This window comes from Cantharellus anzutake (assembly GCF_015039405.1).
Source record: "Cantharellus anzutake strain C23 chromosome Unknown EI90scaffold_2, whole genome shotgun sequence".
NCBI classification, from domain to species: domain Eukaryota; kingdom Fungi; phylum Basidiomycota; class Agaricomycetes; order Cantharellales; family Hydnaceae; genus Cantharellus; species Cantharellus anzutake.
Genome location: NW_024066952.1, coordinates 453,631 through 474,227, shown reverse-complemented (window position 1 = coordinate 474,227; position 20,597 = coordinate 453,631). Strand labels below are relative to the sequence as shown.

The window sequence follows — 20,597 nt, the reverse complement described above, 5'->3', positions numbered from 1 at the left end:
ATGGGTGTATGGAAGTTGCGAGTCATGAGGGCGTAAGCTCTAGGCACAGTGACGTGCCGTTTCAGGTACTATGGTGTGGTAGTCCAGACGATCATATCATCGGCACAAACAAGTGTAAACACAGTTTCGATCTCTCACAGTTGACTCGCGTGGGCATGCCAGATACAATCCGCAAAATTGCTATCGGATCTGCCTTTGGTCTCAAGCTCTCACAGAGATTCTCTCTGATAAAATGTCTAAAAGAGCGACTCAGTCTCCAGAGCGAGAACTCAGGAAGAATTCAAAATGAACGTGACCATACAATTACCTTGCTTGCAAGGTCACTTCCAAACCCACAATTGCGTGGGAAAAATGTGTTTATATTACTTTTACTTCTCATGTGATTTCCAATAGCATGTGACTATTCAATGAATTGTGTCATGACATGGTTGTCATCACCATCATCATACCTTTAACTGACTGAAGTTCTCCGGTGGCATTTAGTGCATTCAAGGCTTTGCACACAGGCCGCATGGACAACGATTCATCGAAGTCTCGCGACAGTCTTAATGCCTGAGCTACATGAAAGCACCACATACACACTGAATGGTGTCAATGCTCCAATCAGAGGTGGCACCAGGTCAATTATGACATGGCTGATTGTTTGTCCTTGCACACGAACACAATAGTCAGTGAGAGCATGTTCCCCTGTAATAGGAAGCTGCTTTTGCTCCACCGACTTCAAGATCCCCCCAATCCTTAGTTGGTAGACCCAAAACTTGGAACCACTCCTAAACCACTGGCCTGACTTTAATTACCACCATCCAACCTGATAAGAAGGCAGGGTGGTGGGTAACAGAGTGAAAGCCATGATGAGTTCACAAAAAGTCCGGTGTTGTGTGAACAAACCCATCCTTGATTCAACTCAAGATGGTCACTTACATGTTCACAAGAAGAGTCCTATTCTTGATATGTTCGATACAAAAAATCACATGGTACGGAGTTAAAGACATAGCCGATCACTTCGGAGTAGGTGATCGGCTATGTCTTTAACTCCGTACCATGTGATTTTTTGTATTGGGTACAGAACGTGAGAATAACGATTTAGCGTGAGAACGTTTATTTACATTGAGTAAAAAAGCTATTATTTTGCGCGTCCACGGGGCTCCTCAGACTGGGTACGAGTCTGGTCGCAACCCATGATGAGCAACATTGCAAATATTTGCTGATCTGCAAGCAAGGTCATGGTTGCGAAGCAACCTTTCTAGTAACGAATGTCACGTGCACAATCACACGTCCAGTTAGTGTGTGGTGTTCCTCCAATACTCTCGCGTGCTCGCTTTTTCCTTGAGTTCTTGGCTCTAGAGATGCCCCAACGCAGCACGTTCAGGCCGGCACACAGTCTGGGGATTGGCCATGATCTAGGCTGGGAACCAGTCTGGGTAGCGTATAGTCACAAGGATACTCCTATAGGAAGCATACATTGATGCGTTAATGGTCCCTAACTATGCGAGATAGATTGATCAATTCTGTGACTTTTGCCAAGAAGTCATGATTCATCTGTAGATCCCCCGTGTCCTGTTATAATAATATCCTTAGAGGAGCCTGCATTATATACGAGACACCCGTCTCGAAGTGGGTCGGCGCCTTGTCCCTCGGTTTTTCCATGAGATGCAGGATGACCAATGCCTAGCGGCGGTTGCTTCTGATGTCTCAAGTCACATCGTTAATCCCATCCGTCAGCAGCTGCTGTATCTGCGCATTCAGCAAGAGTAAACCCAACCAAAAAAACTACTCATTTCTGTGGTGACTAATCCCAGAAATTGATCAAATTGCTTGATGCGTAATTATGTGCGGATATTAACTCGTTCAAGCGCAGACCCAACAGACCAGCGATGTTTGCCATCATCATGATTTGAAGTATGAGCTAGGGCCTGGAAGATCCTTAACTTGGGGACCTAGTATTGTTTATTATTCCAACGAATGAACCCAGCCTTTTCGCAATTGCACCTTTTCCAGCGATCTCTACACCCCTCTTTCAAATCCCTCGAACTAGTAGTGTGTCATCATGGTCCAGCGCGGAGACATTCAAGAGAGGATGGAACCCGCCATCCGAATGCGTTGTGTTGGTAGCCCCGAAATCGAAAAATACCAAGAGGATGATACTGAACCACCCGCGACGAAATATAACCGTGAGGTAAATTTTCCAAGTACACACCACCGATCATCAAACTCACTTCACTGAATAACTCTAGGGCATCCTTGGTTTTTTCAGTGGTATCGAACGGACTGCCGCCGATGAAATTGAATGTTTGGCTGCAAACATTTCATTCACTGAAGAGGAGGAAGCAGTTGTCAGGCGCAAGCTGGACCTGCGCATTCTTCCCATCGTTTTGATAAGGTATGCCAATCGTTTTTGAGGCGTGAAGCATACAGTGGCGCGTGTCCTCACATTCCCTTCACCTCAGTTGGATTTGTGAGTCTTTTCAATGAGCGTTTTGTTACCGAAAAGATTTTTCTGACTTTCCTAGTCGACCAATTGGGTACGTATCGTGCAGGGAAAGGCGTTCTATCGATTGTGGCTAATCTTTGCTTTCGGCTCACCATTGAGATCGTATCAACATGTACGTACATTATCGCAATACTCAAGTGCTTCTGGACACTGATTCGTTTCGTGTGACAGTGGAAATGCCCACGTTTTGTCTGGATTCAACAAGAAATACGTTAGAATTACATAGCCTGTATCACTTAGACCATCACGCTTATTCCCTTCGGTCGTTATGTAGGGAATCGAGACTAACCAACAATGGACTCTTCTCCTTTCCGTTTTCTATATTGGCTACTGTCTTCTCGAGATTCCATCAAATAGTTAGTTATCGTATTTTCCCTTCCCCCGTTCACTTCGTGAGGATGCTGACGTGTCCCCTAGTTTTGCAGCGACACATCGGTGCCAATCGTTTGTGCGTAGGCAGCGTCAGTGAAGCGAAATGGGACTTTCTCACACCATTTTGCTTTCTTAGCTTCTTCCTTAGCTTGTCCTGGTGGGGTCTTAGCTCTTTAAGCTTCGTGTATGGTCGGCGTTACATTGTAGCCATCATTCTTCGGTACGTCCACCCATTCATCAACTCGGCTTCAAGGCTGAATTGCTTGTTATGAATACACAGGATCCTTCTGGGTATTGGCGAGGTATAGTGAAAATATGTCCCGGCTATGAAGGCGTGGGAGATGCATAACTTACAGTTGCGCAGGCAGGATTCTACGCAGGAATGATTTACTATCTCTCTTTCTGGTACGTACGCTTTCCCGCCTATTACTGATCAGTGTGTGTAGTTATTCCATGCCAATCCACAGGTACAATCGCAGGGAGCTGGCATTCCGTATCTCACTTTGCACGACTGGTAAGACCACTCGGGTCAATGGCTTTTTGAACTCTTCAGCTCAACCCCATCGTTGCACAGGTACCATTCCTGGCTGGTTGGGAGTAAGATACATTTAATCTTAATCCGATGATTCCGGAAGCCTCGGCCCTCAGACTTGCCTTCTCCTAGGGATTCATGGCGTATGGTCTCGCTAGACTTCATTCTCCTGTCCTTTCTGGTTGGCAATTCCTCTATCTCATCGAGGCGATTCCTTCCCTTGTCATGGCTATTGTTGTTCTCCTTTGGCTCCCACCTTTCCCTTTCGCCGCTCCATTCTTGACCAAGAGGCAAAGAGCCATTGCTGTTGCAAGACTGAGGGACCACAGGCCAAAGAGTCATGGTGGTACTTCTGGGTGGCAGGCTTTCAAACTCGTTGTGAAGGATCCCCATTCATGGGGCTTCGCCCTTCTTTACTCCAGCTGTAAGTGAACAACATCTATCCCGCTTCGTCCCTGATTCAACAATTGTTCTCATCTCATTCAGTCGTGCGTGTCCTCACTCCTTGCGTTGACACAATAGTGTCAACTGATACTGATATTGAGCATCATCATTTTCGCCTTCTCGTAGAACGTTTGTATTGCTGCGATCAGTTATTTCTTGCCTACGGTGCGTATACTGGCTTGCATCACTGCTCCCCAACACACTGCCTATTCATCTCCTTTCATAGCTTATCGAGCAGTTTGGATTCACTCCCATTCAAGCTCAAGTTCTTACTTCTGGTCCCTACGTTTCTGGGATGTTGTTCGTCTGGTTCCAAGCTTGGCACAGCGACAAGACCCAAGACCGGGGCTTCCACGTCATGGGTTCCTCTTTTGTTGCCTTCTCTGGCTATGTGATTCTTGCTATCTACGAACAGAAGAACCATCGTGTTTCTTACGTTGCCACGTACCTCGTCGTCGCTGGCACTTATAGCTTCTTCCCACTGGTGATGTGCGTTGAACAGACTTCTGGCGTTTGTGGGATCCGGTCTCATAATAGCCGTGCGATATTGTTTAGGAGTTGGGCCGCCAACACCATGGCTCCTACCCCGAAACGTGGTGTTGGGACAGCTTTCATGGTCTCCCTTTCCAATGTTGCCACCATGTATGTTTGGAAGAACTTGGTCCCTTTTGGGGAAGTCTGACTTTGCTTCCAGTGCCGCTCCCCAAGTTTATTTCGACCCTGGGGATTCTTTCAGGAGAGCACACGCTATGTTCGCAGGGTATGTGGTTCCTTTAACTCATTTTCCCCAACGCAATTGCCGTCTAAGCATTGAATCTGCATCCTATACAGCTTCATGTTACTTACATTCTCGTCGGCCTTCATCCTCCGGACCCAATTTGCCTACCTCAACAAGAAGCGTGATCGGGTTCTTGCAATCCTTCCTCGTGAAGAGAGGCAGAAGCTGGAGGGCACACCTAGACTCGAGGATATTGCCGATAGCGACTTGAGATTCAGATATATGACATAAACGCTTAGCAGACCCATGTTTAGGATATTTTGCTCTTCGCCACCCAATTCACCACATTACGTATTCATGGGATATTCTGGCACGTCAATTCTGTAGCGACGAGCTGGAGCTCCATGATAATTGGACATGCTTAGTCACAACCCCCAATCAAAGCAGTTAAGCAGACGTGGTTGCCGAGGGATCAGAAGAGAAGAGTAGCTTGCTAACAAGACAACAAGGCAGTGATTGATCCTATCAGTCATCCTCTTCATTTCGTGGTGCAGGCGGTTTGTGCTTCTTCAATGGACGGGTTGATGTTGATGCTTTGGGTTGCTTCTCAAATGCCTTGACCACCTTGGATGGCGGGGGAGCTTCGTCATCCGAAGACTCGAATCTGACAGAACAAGGGAAATTGGGATCGAATAGGTAAGCAAATGTGACGAAATTAACTCACGGATTCTGGCGCTGCTCGTTGTCCGTTGACTCTCTCCGGTGTTTCGTTTTGGTCTCAGTAGCGCGCCGTTTTTCCGCTTTGGTAACTTCAATTTTCTGCTCATATGCCTTAAGCAGTTTCTGATAATAATACTAAGCACTGAGAAGCGGCGAGCGAACTACGGGCGCACCGATACTTCGTCGGGTGATAGCAGTTCTTGAACCTGCCAGATCTATTTGGGATCATCTAACTCGTTTCTTGTCGGACACCCAGACACAGTCAAGATCCACGCACCGTGCTGCGTATTCCGCTCGGGTGCTTACTGTCCAATTGGAGGTGCGTATAAAGATCTGACTTTGCAGAAACCTTTTGGATCCCATGATCTCCTATGAGAATCTTCAATACCTAATCCGCGCCATTAGCCCAACTGTTCAATGTGATTATTTGGCACTAACGGAAGTGGCGTCGCCCTTGTCATAAATATTTTGAAGGTAGATGCATATGACGTGCTCTCTTTTCCCCGATGGATTAGCTGGGGAGGTAGAAACTTTGGCAGCGAATGCGGGAGACCGTGATAGCGGACCAGCAATTACGGATGTTGCCACTGTCTTCCAAAGGCTGATCTTATGTGAGGAGAGTTGCAAATGAATCAAAAGGGTAGCCTACCCGTCGACATTCTCGGGACCTGCGTAAAGTAGCCTTACGAAGCAACAGTAAGAACTGTTAATCAGAGGGAATTCCACTACGGTGTTACCATTTCCCGACCGTCTCGCCACCTGCTCCTGTGGCAATAGCCTTTAATTGGTCCTTGGCTCGGTTTTGAATCTGTTTCACCGGTTGAGATCTCATTTTCTCCGTTTGGTGAGATACATCACCTCCTCCCTTAACTCCTTCTTGCTGCGGGCGCCTGTCTTCTTATTTGAACGGACGGGTATCGAGGCATCATCCTATGATTAATATATATACTTCAGTCGACCATGACATGTCCGGGTGAAATTGCATGGACGTCGTACCGTGATTTCTTGGACACGCTTCGTCACTTCTTGGACTTCGAACGGTACTATGAGTGAATGGCAGGGAACCTTGAATAACAGGTAGGAGCTCACGGCACGCAGTGGCCTCTTTCAACGCCTCCGGCGTCAATCTGGACACTTCATTTCCGAGTATTTCACGTCGTACCCATATCCACTGTATTGGTCCGTACAGGTGACCAGATCGGCCGTGTCTGAGGGACACGCGAAACGCGATATGAGCGGAGTGGTAAAGCTTACAGGCTTCGAACCGTCATCTACCACCAACGAAGGCTTGTACTTCCAGATGGGATAATAATTTGGTTTCAGATTAGAGACCACCCGTTGAAGAGAACGGCTGACCTTGTTCAGAAACCCTTCTAGGGACGTTTCGTGCCGGGATTTGTACCATGTATATGGAGTCTCGAATCTAGGGGCGAGAATGAGCTCTGTTTCGAACATCTGTTGTCCTATCACTGCACGAAGATCCAAGGGGGATGCAATAGCTAGATATATAGGGAGTCGAACCTGAAACCTAATTTGGTTTCTCGGAGCCGAGCGTGTTATCAGCTGCCATGATTGTCATTTTGTCAACATCTTGTCGTTGGATGAACAAGTCATGACGGCCTCACGACCTCCACTAGAATTATACCCGTTTCATATGTTGCATGTCTCGCCGCTTCACGCCGCTCGCTACCCATTTTTTTGGGTGGAACCCTCAGAACTAGCTTCCGCTGCAAGGTGGATCTGTTATGTGAGGAGTGGACAAAGTCTGCAAAGTGTTGCAGGAGTAACTCATTTCATAGGAATCCCCTTATGCACTGTTTGGGGTGTGGGGCTCACGCAGACCTCAGGGCTAGGAATAGCCTCATTTCATCATTTATCTGCTCCGGTATACTCATATCCTTCATCTTCATCTTTGACATAACATGATATTATTGTTCTATTCGAGGATCAGTACCGCGTGTTGAGTGTCATAAATGTTTGATGTCGAATCACCGACTTCCGCTGTACTACTCGCCTTGTTGAGAGTGCGGCGTAGTGGCGCGACCTACGCTGCTCTCTGAAGTGCAAGTATCTACGCCCTAATTTGGACTGAAAAATAATATCACTGGTGAACCCCTGTATTCCTTCAGCTCACTAGTATCCAACAGGGGCTCTTGGGCCTCGACTTCATCTTTGTTTTGGAACGCAGTCAGATAACTACACGTGCAAACAATACGCAGAGTAGGTCTAAGCGTTACCTTACCCTCCTTCCGTATCAAAGCTGTAAGGAAGATCTGTCTGCCAGCGTTCCGTAACTTCGTTCACTGGGATGAAAGTTCAGCGCATAAGGATACCCGGAGCATTTGCTTTCGACAACTGACGGTCCACTAACTGAAGGAATGATGACGGCAAGGGCCCAAGGTGCATCTAGTCTTGCGGTTACACAAGAAGCAATTGTCAGTCGTAGTTGAAAGTGGTAAAGAATGTCGTGACTCATCGAAACATGAAATTCAGTGCGTGCGACTTCGTGGACATTTTGGGGGAGCTAAAGGCTTCACGTATTGCATCCTCTATACGATACTTCTAGGGAGTGGATTGCAGTTATCGCATTGAATCGCGTCGATTGGTCGCCGGAAATAAGCGCTTTGTTCTTGTGCTTATGCTAAGACGCGGTGTGCGAGCAGCGCCTATCTCCGCGATTTCCGTGCGCCCTCTCAAAGCCCCGATCTTCCCATACAGATACAACCATCCATCATTCAAAAATCTTAGAACGTCTCTGAATTCTTCCTCCTGGTGGCTGAGATTCATGGGTCCCAAACCAAGCTCTTCTGCAAAGGAACGTGGGACGGGGCCATTGGACTATGACGACGGCCCTATCATATGGATTGATTGTGAGGTATGACAAACAGATGACTTTGGAATCCACTGCATTGATTAACGGGCGCGAATCGCGTTGAAGATGACAGGGCTTGACCCCAACAAGGACAGACTTTTGGAAATCGCTTTGATCATCACGAATGGTGATTTATCACCCATCGACCCGCAGGGGATATCGTTTATTATCAAGACGGACAAAGAGGTTTTGGATAACATGAATGAATGGTGTATAAAGCATCATGGGGAGGTGAGCGAATCCGTGGCCGTCAACGCTCCTGTTCCTCAGTGCTATCAGTCCGGCCTTACTGCCGCTTGCCTAGCGTCCAAACATACCTTCGATTATGTTTCCCGTTCCGTTCTGCGATACGTGAAAGACCGAATTCCAAGAGAACGGGTTGCCGTGTTAGCTGGCAATTCTGTTCACATGGATCGGGCTTTCCTGACAAAATATATGCCCGGCTTAATTAACCATCTACATTATCGAATAATTGGTGCGCCGATATTTCATGCTGTTGTCCCTTAGCAGGCAGGTTCATGATTCAATACACAGACGTGAGCACCATCAAGGTGAGCTAGAAGGATCCTCAGTTAACCCAACCACCGTTGCGCAATTGTTGAATTTTTGCTGCCCTAGGAACTATGTCGCAGGTGGTATCCAGAAGTGACCGAAGCCAAAAGAACGCAACCCATGGAGAAGGAAAATAAGCATAGGTCGGCTTTTCTTTCGGTCCGGACATTGGAAAAGCTGCCTATTCACCAGCTGTGATCCCATAGGGCACTTGATGACATTTTGGGATCAATTGAAGGTGTGAAATTTCCGCAGAGCTGCCATGAGAATTAATTGACCACGTCTGTGCCCTTTAGAGCTTCGTTTTTACCGTCAGCATATCTTCAAAGATCCCAGCGACATTGTATCCTCGAACATATAGCGATTACATAATAATGCGATTATGCTAGGTGAGCCATCACACCTGGATTGAGCGATAAACTAACAACACACAGAGACCGGGTTGTAAAGAGCGCACACAACAATTAAAACATGTGGTTTATATGATTCGAAGTGATGAAAGAGCGAGATGGCAATGCCAGTGTGAAGAGAAGAGAAAAAATTCGAGATGGATTGCCGACGATTGTGGTTGTGGCCGAGGTCTGCGTGTCTAGATGCTATGAAACTTCGTACAGGTGCCTGCCAAGTACATTAAGACAAGCAATATGCCAAGTAACGAAGACACATACGACCCAATCTCCTTGGTCATTTTGAACATGTTGATCACATCGCTCCGGAAAACTGCTCTCATCTAAAATAAAAAAGCTCGGGTCGCTTTGGCACACGCATGAACGGACGGACTCGCCTTGTCATCGCAGATGATGTCACGCTTGTCTCGTGGATCCTGCAGGTCATTAGCTTTGATATGTCCCCATATCGCCTTTACAACTTGCGGACGAGATAGGACGCGATGTCCGGTAAGCTCAGCTAATGGTTCGCTGAGCGTAAACGTCTTTGCAAACCCTCCTCTTGCCTGGCGACCCTCACCACCCTCTTTTTTCTTCCGTTTCTTTTTTGTGCCTGGATCGTCACCACTGTGCCCATCATCATCCTCCCCATCAGAATCTGCACCATTTCTCTTGGATTTTGACCCTTTCCCTCCTTTTGCTTTCCCAGAGACAGATTTGCGAGTCACTACTGTACCAGAGCTGGACCCCCTTGTGGTGCGGCTTCCAGCATTGATCTCAGCTGCAAGCTGCCGCGCATATTCTTCATCTGCAAGCTCTTGCTCCGTCTTCTGCTTTTTCCCAGTATCGGATGTGGATGGTCCAGATAATATGTGATCTTGTGAGGTAGAAAGGGCAAGGTCATTAGATTCCACATCTTCGTGTTTTCGTTTGTTAGGAGCGACAGAAGGTGGGGGATCGGCAACAGAAGGGATTTGAGTGCTTTGTGCGACGGTGTTAAATACTTGGGCAATCAATTCGTCAATGCCCTTCTTATTCGCCTTCACCCATTCCGGATCCAGACTCTTATCGGCGGCGAGCATCGACTTACGCACCGACTTGGCGCTAATCTGATTCAAATCCACGCCAGGAGCTACCATAGTTATCCAAAAGGGTGATATATCAAATCCGGAGGCCATTAGAAGCCCAGTTAAAACGCGCGTCAAAGGGGGAAGCGACAAGACACGATTTGACCGAAGAACGCGCACCTGTGAGCACATTCGTGATCATGGGAATCAAATTGGTGAGGGACGCCATGACTCCAGCTTCAATTAGCGCCTTTGCGCCCTGACAGCGTAAACGTTAACACGCCGGCGTTGTTTCAACCAAGTACTGTTGCTGAATCGTGGGATGGAATCAACACGTGATTAAGGTTTCGTGTCGAAGAACGCCAATTTAATTTTCCAAATTTGTTCTCCAAAAATTGGCAATCAAGGACAGGATATGGCATTCAGTCGGCGGTAAAATAACCGTCGACAGCGAAATTGTGCAATAACGACCCAAACCCCCCGAAACTGCATATCTACACATCGGCGTTTCGCATGGTGGGCGGTATCCAAGGAAGTCCTAGAATATCAAAAACCTCGCGTTCACTGTGTGCAACCAACATCTTGGAGTTGTTTCGCATAGTGATCCCACCACTATCAAACTTCAATCCTCTACAGGAAGGATCTTTGTAGCCTAGCATCAAGCATTTGTCGGGGATGATACACTCACCTTTCTTTGGCCCACAACCTTAGGTCCCTCTCAAACTGCTTGGAGCCGGACCTGAGATTCACCAGGTAGATATATCAGGTAATTTGCAGTATCATATTCAAGTTCGTTGACACACCATCCCACGACTGCAGTCCAATAAGCTTCCCAAGGTGCGAAGATCAGATCTAGCCTCCGGTGAACACTGCCTTCTTTGTTCGATTTGAACACAGTTAGGGCTTTATCCAGAACATCCATGTTTGAATCACTTTCACTGTGGGTGAAATATATATATGAATGATCGGCGAAGAGGATCAGTGTAGGCTTACAGTCGGTTCGTTCGCGCAAGTCGACCATGTCGAGAACTAAACGACGAGGCATACATGACATGGGTGACTAGACCTGACAGCGGGAGCATATTCCTTTTATGTCCTTTCATACCCACCACGACTGAAACTAGGACACACCTCTATCTTGGAGCCTCCCAACAAGGGTTTTGCATATGCTTTTATCTTCGTCTGGGTTGCTCGCAGGGCCAGAGAATACTATGTCGACGTCGTTAGAAAGTTCCTTTCCTCGTCGGTACCTAAAGTCGCGATATTGACATGTATCACAGCTCCGATAGGATGCATATTCCCACCCTCCACATATCGTATGATGGAAGCCTGGTTTAATCTGGTCAAGGTGTGCCATGACAACGCTAGCCATTTCTTCGACTTCTGCTCTGGGAATCCTAATGACACCAGGAAAGTACAACGACACCACGACTTCGGGATTTGCCCACTTTATTGCTAACTCATCTCTCAGCCGCAAAGATTCCAGTAACCCGCTCTCCTTCATAGCCTTTCCTCCCTGGTTGTTAAAATGGCTACGAAGCTCGTCAAGAGTGCGATGTCCCTGGGTATATAGCTCACGGGCCTTGCTTGACCCAATGCCATATATAGTGATGAATTCTGATAAGACCGAAAACCGGTTTGATGCCCGAGCGCGATCTGGTTGTGAGGATGTTACCCAAAATCTACTAAAGTGGGATTTAGAGCTCACTAGCTTCCTCTATGCACCCTGTCCGGAGAAATTCCTCCGTCTACGGCGTTTTGGGATAAGAACTGAGGTTCTATGGAGGCTCGTTGTCCCAGTCTCACTCACCATCTTTCGAGTCTTTGGCCCGATGTATGGTAGGTCCGCAATTTCTTCCACACGTTTGATCTTAAAGGGATATGCTAAGGCGATTGAAATAAGACTATCGATGCACCTCGATGCAAACTTCCCGGTTACCTTTGATAGTCTATGCGAAGTGGATGAGAGTAGCGCTATTTTATCCTCGTGTAACTCACGCCAATGCTTCGAGAATAGCTCAATTCGCTCCTTGCATCTCCTTCTAAGGCTCTCCATTTCATTATTACAGCGAATTCTAGTGCAAGGGCCTGATTCGGACAAATTAGGGGCGACAATCTATGCGTCGACAGTCGAGCCTTGTACGAGATTGATGGATCAGGAACTGCTGGCGTTGCCTCAGATAACGTTGTCTCAAAAGATGTCTCGCCTGCATATTCTAGTTCATGATTTGGTGCCGCACCGAAGGCCCTCTGCAGTTGAGGTGACCCAGACAACGCAGGAAAGGACATTGATGAGTATGGCTGGAATGGTGCGCAGTCATTAGTTTGGGCGCAAGCTCTCAGCCAATTGGGATCAACAACTATCTTCCGTGACTGGAGTTGTGGTAAATAGCTGCTGTACTTCTAGGTCGGGGATCTTAGAGACGTACTGCTAAATCGAGATTAATGTGCCGCTCCAGTCTCTTTGCCACTCGAATACGCGTAACAATAACATCAGCGGCCTCGATCGATCCTTGATTATTGGCGCCTAGGCGCTCCGCTAGGCTATGGAGCTCGTCGATTTCCCCCGAATCAAACTTTGCATTAATTATGTGAATGTTCAGATGACTAAGCGCTCGCTTTTGACGAGATGGTGGCGGTTGCGAGATCACATCAGAGGAAGACGACGAATTCTGCAGAGCTATCGGATAAGGCCGCTTGTGCATGTTAAAGAAATACCATCCAAGCTTTACAAACGTCGTTAGACCTGAGGGCGCCGGGCAATGATAAGCTATCGCGGCAAGAAGTCACACGTTTTATCAGGAAGGGATTGCTCCCACGGGCTGGTCGCCCAAAAACCGCACATTTTCGCAACAATCGTCGCCATGGCTTCGCACCGCCAATCTTAGGCCTAGATTTCATTCAGTGGAGGAACATCGGCCAGTATCGCGATTTGCTATTGATGGGCACTTCAGCCATTGTCGCGTTGTGCTGCTTCACCTTGCGTTGCTTTCGCCAGTGAGACGGGTGGCATCCTCACTGGGGGTGCATGCATGATACGATACCCATTTACAGCAAGTGAATGGATTATAACCATGCGATTTCCCCGTTCCTAAAGGATGAAGCCATTCGCATGTTGCTAACGGGATTGCTTCGAAGAGCCGGATCGATTTTCTACTACTCTGAACAGCCTTCATTAAGTAGTACTTATTCCAATTGAGTGCGCGCAAGCAACGTGTTTGGCAGGCATGGTTGCCTCGTGTTCAGGACTTATCTAACGCACATTTTGCTTATAGTGCAGCAATCGGCTTAACGTTAGCCCTCAACTCGTTCCTCCCTCAGTGAAGGCTTGCTTAGGCGTCATCCCTGCTACCCACACAGACCTCTTACACCTGCATTCGTCTCCTTCAACATGGCCGAGAATGAGCCACTATCACCTAAAACGCCACGCACGCCGGGTACGCCGTACCCTGTTGCAAATACACAGGCGGTCAACGAGCTGTTGACCATGATGAAGGGGACCCTAAATACCCTCGGGGCAACATTTGACAGTTTGGGGGAACAAAGTGCGAAAGTTGCCAGTCTAGGCCCTGCACTGGACTCTGCGCATCAGATCCATCAACTGAGGCGGCAAATGCGTGCCCAGGAAAAAGTGAGAGTCTATCATGTCTATTTTGTGCTGATTTCAGGTTTCATGACGTTTTCCCCTTCCACGCCCACAGCATCAAGATGCTCGTATTACCGACATTCGGGACTTCGTAAAGGATGATTTCAAAGTGCAAATCGCGGATTTGATGAAGTGAGATAAACCAGCCTCGTTTTCGACTGGTTTGATTGATGCCTTTTGGGTCATCAACAGGGAACAAATCCAAGATCAGATTAAGAATGAGATTGCGATGCAGACAAGAGCGGAAGTCGATTCACAAATAACCGAACACTTACCGATCCCACTGCATGTCCAAGCGCAGGAGAGTCAGCAGCAACTGACGGAAGTGCGCGTGCAACTAAAGAACAGGTTCGTCTCCGACAGTTTGATGTCCGCGCTTCCACACGAGTTTGATCCTTTTCGTTCGTAGCGAGGCTCGACGTAATAACAGTCATGTAAAGTCGACGAACCTGGACGAGCCCCTTTCTGCTGTGCTCAAGAAAGACGGCTCTGAAAGCGTCTTGTGGCCGAAAACATTACGCTTCCTCTTTTCATACGAGCGTGAGTGTTCTGCTGATTTCACCGTAGCCACTTCGTCTCAGTTGTTCCTGCAGTGGATCAGGCCCGCGCGTTGGTTAAAGACTTTGGCCTCGTGGAACACGAACTACGGGAAGGTAACATCAACCGCTTCATGGCCTTCATCGGCATTCAATTCCATCTGATACCACCGATTTACAAGTGCGTCACTACAATTTCCGGTTTCCCTAACAACTTCGTTGCTGATTGAGTCTGCCCCGCCCCAATATAGTAGCCAAGGGGGGAATGCTTTGTCGCTTGCGATGTAGAACTCGCCTTACAGCGCATGACCTTGGAGTTGCACAACCGTTCCGCTATATTATGTAATCATTCATATTCACACATCCAATGCATGATGCGTAGCGAAGTCTCTGCTCCACCGGCATAGATATGTGTAAGGGCTTAGGACACTTTGAACACTTTGATTCTTTATATTCAAAATCGAACGGAGGATATCCATGTAAGTGTTGCAATTCGTTCAGGGATGTTCAGGTGGGAGGTAAAGCATATACAGAAAAAGCGGTCCACAAAAAAACAATGAGGAATGATGTCCAACTCAGTTACCCGTCGAACACAACGTTACGCTTACGCGTACACTCCAACCGCATTCTCCCTTTTCCTGGAAGAGAGCTCGTTTTGGCAGGAAGACACAAAACAGATTAAGGAAGCTGGTGATGGGAAACTTTGGCCGGGATTCTGGTGGACTGCAGTTGCTAATATAATATAATGTAATCCCGGCCTGGCATTCACACGCCAACACATTTCGCTGGGACCCACAAACGCTTCCAGAAACGAGAATCCCGAAGGCAGGAAGCGGGAATGGGGAGAGATTACTAGCACACAACGCTATGCCCAGGTTGATCGGGTCGTTGGAAATTTCAGCCCCCCAAATCAGCAATACGGTTTCCTGAGCATCATTGTATCCCTCCCCCTGCAGCCGTTGATGCACTGCAGAACTTGTTCGTGACTCCAGCGCGCAGGTCATAATATTGTCAGGAACCCACTGAAAATTCCCTAGTTTAGGTGGAGCATGCATTCTGAAGCTTCCGAGCTCCACTACCAAAGGGAACAGTCCTAATATACCGCTTAATCTCATGGAACTCCTCCCACATATGGCGTAGATATACCCAAGAACCGGTGAATTTATAGGGTTGGAAGGGTTAGGAAAGAGAAAGATGTGGTCCCGGAACTGAGGCACTCAGCCTAGTATCTAAGCTTCTGCCTGTGAAGTTCGAAATCTTCCAGCGAATGAGCCACTAACGGTGCAGCGTACCCATTTACTCTAGGCTTATTTTCATGGATAATACGAAGACTCAGCCATTCGGAATGTAAGAACCGCTGGAGGCCATAGGCGTAATAACGTTTTGACGAATATAGTCCTTAAACAAAGAGCATATGCGCCACAGGTCGCAAGAATGAAGTCTTGGGACTACACAGCCTAACAGTGTTGGTTCTATGACCATTGAACGACTTCTTGTCACTGGAACTTGAGAAATAACGTTACATGATTTCGTCACCCCAGTAGTGAAACGACAAGCGATTGACTTGCAGATACTGGATGGGACCCTTTACACCAAGGAGCGGTCCGTCAGCTGGTATCGAATTATTTCTGGACTGTGGTCGCTATCTAGTGCAGCCACAGATGATTGGCAGGCGCTAAAACGACAGGCAAGAGGAAAGGCCCGCCCTGAATGGGAGCGGGCACTACTGCTAATTCCAGGAGTAGACCGGAATGCTTGTAAAGCACGTCTCGAGCCTGAGGATTGACACTTAGAAGTCGAGGAAGTGTCATGCTATGATAGCCGCCTTGGTTGATGTTGTTGGAATGATAACAACATCGTTCATGCGTAGAGCACCATGTCCCACGGTAATAGTCAGTGGAATATATAAGCAGCACAACTACAGGAAAGTCGGCGAACTCACAACACGTTGGAACACGGTGACAAGTTGCTCCATTGATACTTCTGGGTCTTCCTCACGAGCTGTATCATGCTGCCGGGGGACGTTTTACTGGCCTTCAAGTGAAGGTCATCTGCTCCGGATGCAACCAGACCGCCAATTGCCGCGTCTCCACATTAACCATGCTTCATGGTCGTCTCAAGATCTTCAGTCGCCTGGGAGGGCCACTAATGTTGATCCTACTTGATTACTTATCTGATACGAATCATTGCCCACTTGTAGCAATAACTCGCCCCATTTCATGGCGAGCGCTCTCATGGTTGTTTCAGACTTTTCGGCCCTGAATATATCCAGGGTTGCACATGGGAGACTAGTAACTCGAGATTACGACAATGAGACAACGGGCGTTTTGATAATGGAGAAACGAGGTCTACTAGAGGTGGTCAAGACGAGTGGGCAGAGTTCCTTCTGGACACGGTCTGCTGAGTCAATGTCATGGTAGTTCTGTCGATGTATTCGATCCCTATCTGACTAGCATTGAGATCTTGGTGGTCTTGCTCAACTTCCTCTTGGACGCGCTCGATAGATTTGAAGTATTTGACAGTTTTTACGCGCAACTCTGCCCGGGGGACGTTAGATCCGTGGGTTATGATCTGCGTTCTGCTAAGATACCAAAAAGGCTTACCAGCTGTAGCGTCCTCGTCCGCTACAATCAAGGCCCACGGGTGAAGTTGGAGTGCTGAAAGAGTAGTCATATGGTTCACTCCTTCCTCTATCGCCTTGCTAAGAGCCAAGCTCTTCCTTTGGCTAGTGACTACGACCACAACTTCTCGAGCTTCTAGAACAGTAGCTACACCAACTGTCAGTGCCATTCTCGGCACCTTGGTTAAATCACCACCGAAGAAGCGAGAATTGGCTAGGATGGTGTCATATGCAAGGGTCTTGATTCGTGTGCGGGATGAAAGCGAAGAACCAGGCTCGTTGAACGCGATGTGCCCATCTTCCCCGATGCCGGCGAGGAAAAGTTCGATCCCCCCGTAGGATTTGATCGCGGCCTCATACCCCCGACACTCTTCTATGAGATTCTGGGCGTTCCCGTCGAGGATATGAACGTTCGAGGGATCAATATCAACTGGATCAGTGGTTCGACCGCGCGAACGTGTGACGTGGGGAAAAAAACCAGGGATCTCACGCTCAACGTTCGGTGTTCACTATATTGGAGCAATCCACTTACTGTGCGAAAAAAATTCGCGAAACATGAACGTGTGGTATGATTCTGGGTGCTCCTTGGGGAGATTCACATATTCGTCCATGTTGAACGTGACGACGTCCTTGAAGCTGTTGGAAAGGGGGATGTGCAAAATATTGGGATGTTGGACAATGCACCCGCCTTATTTCCCCTTTCTTGACCAAGTTGATGAGGTATTTGTAGGTAGGGATGGGACTCGATCCTGTCTTGATACGAAACACATTACGTTAGCTCATGTTGGCTGCATGAGTTAGCAATCAGGACACACGGGCAAGCCCAGTACGAATGGGTGTTCTGGAGTTGGATTAAAAGCCTTTATGCTATATATGTTCGCATTAGATTTTCCCGCTGGGCGATAATTTCATCTCTAACGCACCGTTTGGCAATATAATCACCAATATAGGCGCCAACAGACTGAGGGTCATCACGAATGATAAAACCTGATGCATGAGGCAACGGTAGACGATGCAATGATGGATTTGTCAGGCGAGTGTCATAAATACGCCACAGGAATTACGCTCACGCATAGTCGCGAAAGGCTGGGACTGTAAGTTGAGGGGGGAACGTGAGGTGTGACGGCTCGTAGGAAAACAGAGAATGGTATAATATTGTGTGAGGACTTAATCCCATCCAATTCCCGGTAATCACAGGAAGGGCTGCAAGCAGAGAAAGTCCCGCAATCGGCGATTTTGCCGTCATCGCCACTCTGGCCACGTGGGCAGGTATTGTCCAGTTTAGCGGAGTTGTCCATTGGGATATTGGCAATATGGCCCATCCCCGCCGACGGCGGCTTCGCCTCCGCAATAATCTTTTGGTGATCCATACCCCCAAACTGATTGGATTTGTTAATTAAATCTGTCGAACCCCTTGTTCCTAAATATTTAGGAATAACATAGAAATTACCACACCTGAACAAGATCATGAAGGTCCTTTCCTCCCCACACTGATTAACTCCCAATCACCCCGGTTGCCTACATCGCCATCTTCACCATGATGCACCATGTCGTAATCATTGATCAGGCCCTTTACACCTGCCGTCCATGTCCTCACCAACGCGCTCACGCAAACAGACACCAGGAACGAAGCATCGAAGAGTGGACCGAAGACTTCAAAATCGGGGAGAGTAGCGAACAGGGACTTGGCTGCCGCATCTGACGAGGGGGGAAATGATGTACTGAGTTGGATTAAAGTTGATAATAAATATGTCCCCTATAGGAATTATTTCATCTTAATTCTTCATCAATTCCTTCGAAACAATCGAGCGCACCAGGATCTGAGCAAGAGTCAGAAGCATGAAAGATGCGGCGATTTTCTTGCTTGTCATACGTAGCATCTGACACGTGAGGGTCAGCGGGTCAGTTACGAAGATTTACTATCATCGAACAAGATACCTTGTTTACACCTGTCAAAATGACTCTAATACTTCCTAAAACTATGACTCCGACCATCAACAATGATAACTGCCTCGTAAGTGAAACCGCCTGTTCCGGTGAGATTCTCGACTTGAGAGAAGGGAACAAAGTGAATAGCCATTGGACGGCTAGGTCTGTTGGGGAAAGTCCAGACTGGGAAGATGGCGATCGAAGAGAGGGCATGAATATCAAAGTCATGGCCTAGAACCACTCTCAGCAAAGAACGTAGGTCGGGCCAGCACCAAGGCTTACACTTAGAATCCTGTACACGCAATATAGCCCAAGCGCCAGGTTGACAGCTTTCCAAATTTTTCCAGTGATTGAACTCTCAAATGCTTCTTGGGCTCGAAGAGCTTTTGTTCCCTGAACCCGTAAGGACATCTGATCCCGAAGGGCTTCCAATGCAGAGATTTCTTCATGGAGACCAAAAGGTGCTGCGAAAGGAAGGTTGAACGACACCGCAAGGATATGCCAGTTTTCCCCATAACTAACCATTGCTCCCAAAGAGACGCGAAAGCCATGTTCCCTGGGGCTATAGACAATGACGGTGGGTTAGGGTTCGGCTGGGAAAAGACCCCGGAACGAGAAGGCATCGAACCTGCTTAGTCACACTTGCTTCCTCTCTCATCAATGCTCTTCGTTTATCGCTGAGTTCGCTCTCAACTCTCGCCAACCCTCTTTCGGCAGAGGCAATATCTTCGAGGCCCCCCGTTCGACTATTTCTGGAGCGATCGCCCCCCCGGCACAAAAACGCGCATAGAGTACTGACATTCCTAGCAGCACCAAAACCGGAAAGCACTCCAAGGCTAAACACACCAAGAACGACCAAGCGGCCGAGGACAATGGAGTACAAGACGGAAAGAGACGAGCTGGAAGCCCCCGCGGCAGTTTTGTGAGACTCTGGCAAAGGGATGTAGGTTATGGAGTAGAGATACACAAGGTATAGGGATACAGGGATGACGAGATGTCTAGGTCTGAGCGTTTTCAATGAGGTTATTGAGTGCTTAGATGAGGGATACAGGACAAGTAGGCACTGCAAAAGTGGTATGACAAGCAGGATGAGTGCCACGAGTAACGATAGGGATAATTCCCAGTTCAGTAGTCTGGCACTAAAAGACGCGTTCACCAGGGAAGTGGAGTACAACTTCCTGTTCTCACCTTTCAGAAAATATATCCATGCTTTGAAAGACGACTAGCAGGAACAAGATGCAACTTTCTGAGAAGCACAAAGAAAATGCTGCGTACGACCATTTCGAGTGCCAAGGAGATTTTGCTTCACCAGGAAACTTGGGCACGACGGATGAAGCTACATGCAGTGGCAAAACGCCTGGCCGGAGTGGTGATTCAGGTGGGTCGATCTCGAAACCGGCCCTCGAAGCACTTGAAAAAGGCGCATGTAACGGGATGGACAAATGTCGCAGGTCTTGGACAAGAGATCTAAGGAGATATCTATGGCAGGAGAGATAAAGCCCAACTCTGAATGACCGTGTCCACATCAGTCGCGAGAAGCCGATCTCAGCTCTCTATGGCACAACGAGTGGAACTCACCGGACTAGGGTCAGAAATGATGTTTGCACCATGCTATGGGCAGACATTTTGTGTTACGTATTGACTGCCAGACAGTCGCGTGTCAAGCCGAGAACTCGGAGAAACGTCAGTCACATCACGAGGCAGCTACACCG

The 20,597-nt window shown here is 47.9% G+C and overlaps 10 protein-coding genes across 10 annotated transcripts; 4 read left to right on the top strand and 6 right to left on the bottom strand.

The window, feature by feature from the left end:
* Nucleotides 1–2,047: 2,047 nt before the first annotated feature.
* On the top strand, nt 2,048–4,848 carry EI90DRAFT_3115276 (MFS general substrate transporter; the record flags this gene model as incomplete). Its single annotated transcript, XM_039062764.1, has 20 exons — nt 2,048–2,176; nt 2,235–2,380; nt 2,448–2,455; nt 2,511–2,522; nt 2,591–2,603; nt 2,663–2,702; nt 2,766–2,847; nt 2,909–2,939; nt 3,000–3,083; nt 3,144–3,165; nt 3,228–3,268; nt 3,331–3,377; nt 3,438–3,460; nt 3,528–3,819; nt 3,882–3,904; nt 3,966–4,004; nt 4,066–4,328; nt 4,395–4,481; nt 4,534–4,599; nt 4,671–4,848. The coding sequence occupies 20 exons, from the start codon at nt 2,048–2,050 to the stop codon at nt 4,846–4,848; spliced, it is 1,626 nt and encodes a 541-aa protein (XP_038923163.1).
* A 21-nt stretch (nt 4,849–4,869) lies between these two features.
* Nucleotides 4,870–7,157, bottom strand: EI90DRAFT_3149812 (translation initiation factor eIF 4e-like domain-containing protein). Its single transcript, XM_039065617.1, has 11 exons — nt 6,532–7,157; nt 6,367–6,448; nt 6,274–6,308; nt 6,136–6,207; nt 6,015–6,085; nt 5,927–5,959; nt 5,716–5,878; nt 5,555–5,665; nt 5,451–5,492; nt 5,282–5,400; nt 4,870–5,221 (listed from the first exon to the last, which is right to left on the bottom strand). The coding sequence occupies exons 1-11, from the start codon at nt 6,730–6,732 to the stop codon at nt 5,083–5,085; spliced, it is 1,068 nt and encodes a 355-aa protein (XP_038923162.1). The 5' UTR covers nt 6,733–7,157; the 3' UTR covers nt 4,870–5,082.
* A 905-nt stretch (nt 7,158–8,062) lies between these two features.
* Nucleotides 8,063–9,062, top strand: EI90DRAFT_2903168 (ribonuclease H-like protein; the record flags this gene model as incomplete). Its single annotated transcript, XM_039054127.1, has 7 exons — nt 8,063–8,152; nt 8,216–8,380; nt 8,429–8,624; nt 8,684–8,700; nt 8,768–8,844; nt 8,908–8,939; nt 8,998–9,062. The coding sequence occupies 7 exons, from the start codon at nt 8,063–8,065 to the stop codon at nt 9,060–9,062; spliced, it is 642 nt and encodes a 213-aa protein (XP_038923161.1).
* Nucleotides 9,034–10,499, bottom strand: EI90DRAFT_3278665 (uncharacterized protein). The gene is made up of 4 exons (XM_039066623.1): nt 10,335–10,499; nt 9,486–10,219; nt 9,370–9,431; nt 9,034–9,319 (listed from the first exon to the last, which is right to left on the bottom strand). The coding sequence occupies exons 1-4, from the start codon at nt 10,381–10,383 to the stop codon at nt 9,298–9,300; spliced, it is 867 nt and encodes a 288-aa protein (XP_038923160.1). The 5' UTR covers nt 10,384–10,499; the 3' UTR covers nt 9,034–9,297.
* Nucleotides 10,500–10,648: 149 nt separating this feature from the next.
* EI90DRAFT_2903568 (uncharacterized protein) lies at nt 10,649–12,859 on the bottom strand (the record flags this gene model as incomplete). The annotated part of the gene is made up of 11 exons (XM_039054144.1): nt 10,649–10,784; nt 10,843–10,893; nt 10,958–11,086; nt 11,148–11,220; nt 11,286–11,404; nt 11,459–11,551; nt 11,603–11,810; nt 11,863–11,902; nt 11,965–12,038; nt 12,149–12,527; nt 12,584–12,859. 11 exons carry the CDS (start codon nt 12,857–12,859, stop codon nt 10,649–10,651), a joined length of 1,578 nt encoding a protein of 525 aa, XP_038923159.1.
* A 686-nt stretch (nt 12,860–13,545) lies between these two features.
* EI90DRAFT_3115271 (uncharacterized protein) lies at nt 13,546–14,566 on the top strand (the record flags this gene model as incomplete). Its single annotated transcript, XM_039062763.1, has 5 exons — nt 13,546–13,785; nt 13,856–13,932; nt 13,993–14,148; nt 14,210–14,340; nt 14,394–14,566. The coding sequence occupies 5 exons, from the start codon at nt 13,546–13,548 to the stop codon at nt 14,564–14,566; spliced, it is 777 nt and encodes a 258-aa protein (XP_038923158.1).
* Nucleotides 14,567–14,794: 228 nt separating this feature from the next.
* EI90DRAFT_778980 (uncharacterized protein) lies at nt 14,795–15,801 on the bottom strand. Its single transcript, XM_039068028.1, has one exon. The coding sequence runs from the start codon at nt 15,449–15,451 to the stop codon at nt 14,912–14,914; it is 540 nt and encodes a 179-aa protein (XP_038923157.1). The 5' UTR covers nt 15,452–15,801; the 3' UTR covers nt 14,795–14,911.
* A 622-nt stretch (nt 15,802–16,423) lies between these two features.
* EI90DRAFT_3029972 (uncharacterized protein) lies at nt 16,424–16,803 on the top strand. The gene has a single exon (XM_039058176.1). The coding sequence runs from the start codon at nt 16,437–16,439 to the stop codon at nt 16,596–16,598; it is 162 nt and encodes a 53-aa protein (XP_038923156.1). The 5' UTR covers nt 16,424–16,436; the 3' UTR covers nt 16,599–16,803.
* EI90DRAFT_777975 (glucosamine-6-phosphate isomerase) lies at nt 16,600–18,282 on the bottom strand. Its single transcript, XM_039068027.1, has 7 exons — nt 18,027–18,282; nt 17,880–17,943; nt 17,772–17,823; nt 17,645–17,709; nt 17,489–17,592; nt 16,940–17,386; nt 16,600–16,873 (listed from the first exon to the last, which is right to left on the bottom strand). Exons 1-7 carry the CDS (start codon nt 18,028–18,030, stop codon nt 16,698–16,700), a joined length of 912 nt encoding a protein of 303 aa, XP_038923155.1. The 5' UTR covers nt 18,031–18,282; the 3' UTR covers nt 16,600–16,697.
* Nucleotides 18,151–20,590, bottom strand: EI90DRAFT_2964458 (Abscisic acid G-protein coupled receptor-domain-containing protein). The gene is made up of 8 exons (XM_039055491.1): nt 20,464–20,590; nt 20,074–20,391; nt 19,514–20,024; nt 19,408–19,447; nt 19,168–19,349; nt 18,895–19,116; nt 18,771–18,836; nt 18,151–18,712 (listed from the first exon to the last, which is right to left on the bottom strand). The coding sequence occupies exons 1-8, from the start codon at nt 20,508–20,510 to the stop codon at nt 18,422–18,424; spliced, it is 1,677 nt and encodes a 558-aa protein (XP_038923154.1). The 5' UTR covers nt 20,511–20,590; the 3' UTR covers nt 18,151–18,421.
* Nucleotides 20,591–20,597: the final 7 nt, after the last annotated feature.

Bases quoted from the DNA above. Each gene is read 5' to 3' on its own strand.
- EI90DRAFT_3278665 (XM_039066623.1), bottom strand. From the start codon at position 10,383: ATGGCGTCCCTCACCAATTTGATTCCCATGATCACGAATGTGCTCACA. The intron at 10,220-10,334 runs GTGCGCGTTCTT...TAACTATGGTAG, and splicing joins GATCACGAATGTGCTCACAG to CTCCTGGCGTGGATTTGAAT. The intron at 9,320-9,369 runs GTATGTGTCTTC...TGTACTTGGCAG, and splicing joins ATGACCAAGGAGATTGGGTC to GCACCTGTACGAAGTTTCAT.
- EI90DRAFT_777975 (XM_039068027.1), bottom strand. The intron at 17,824-17,879 runs GTGCGTTAGAGA...GAACATATATAG, and splicing joins GGTGATTATATTGCCAAACG to CATAAAGGCTTTTAATCCAA. The intron at 16,874-16,939 runs GTAAGCCTTTTT...TCCCCCGGGCAG, and splicing joins GGACGAGGACGCTACAGCTG to AGTTGCGCGTAAAAACTGTC.
- EI90DRAFT_2964458 (XM_039055491.1), bottom strand. From the start codon at position 20,510: ATGTCTGCCCATAGCATGGTGCAAACATCATTTCTGACCCTAGTCCG. The intron at 18,837-18,894 runs GTATCTTGTTCG...CTCACGTGTCAG, and splicing joins TTTTGACAGGTGTAAACAAG to ATGCTACGTATGACAAGCAA. The intron at 18,713-18,770 runs GTGCGCTCGATT...TAATTCCTATAG, and splicing joins TGACTCTTGCTCAGATCCTG to GGGACATATTTATTATCAAC.
- EI90DRAFT_3149812 (XM_039065617.1), bottom strand. From the start codon at position 6,732: ATGTTCGAAACAGAGCTCATTCTCGCCCCTAGATTCGAGACTCCATAT. The intron at 6,208-6,273 runs GTACGACGTCCA...TATTAATCATAG, and splicing joins AGCGTGTCCAAGAAATCACG to GATGATGCCTCGATACCCGT. The intron at 5,879-5,926 runs GTAGGCTACCCT...ACATAAGATCAG, and splicing joins GGTCCCGAGAATGTCGACGG to CCTTTGGAAGACAGTGGCAA.
- EI90DRAFT_778980 (XM_039068028.1), bottom strand. From the start codon at position 15,451: ATGAGATTAAGCGGTATATTAGGACTGTTCCCTTTGGTAGTGGAGCTC.
- EI90DRAFT_3029972 (XM_039058176.1), top strand. From the start codon at position 16,437: ATGCTTCATGGTCGTCTCAAGATCTTCAGTCGCCTGGGAGGGCCACTA.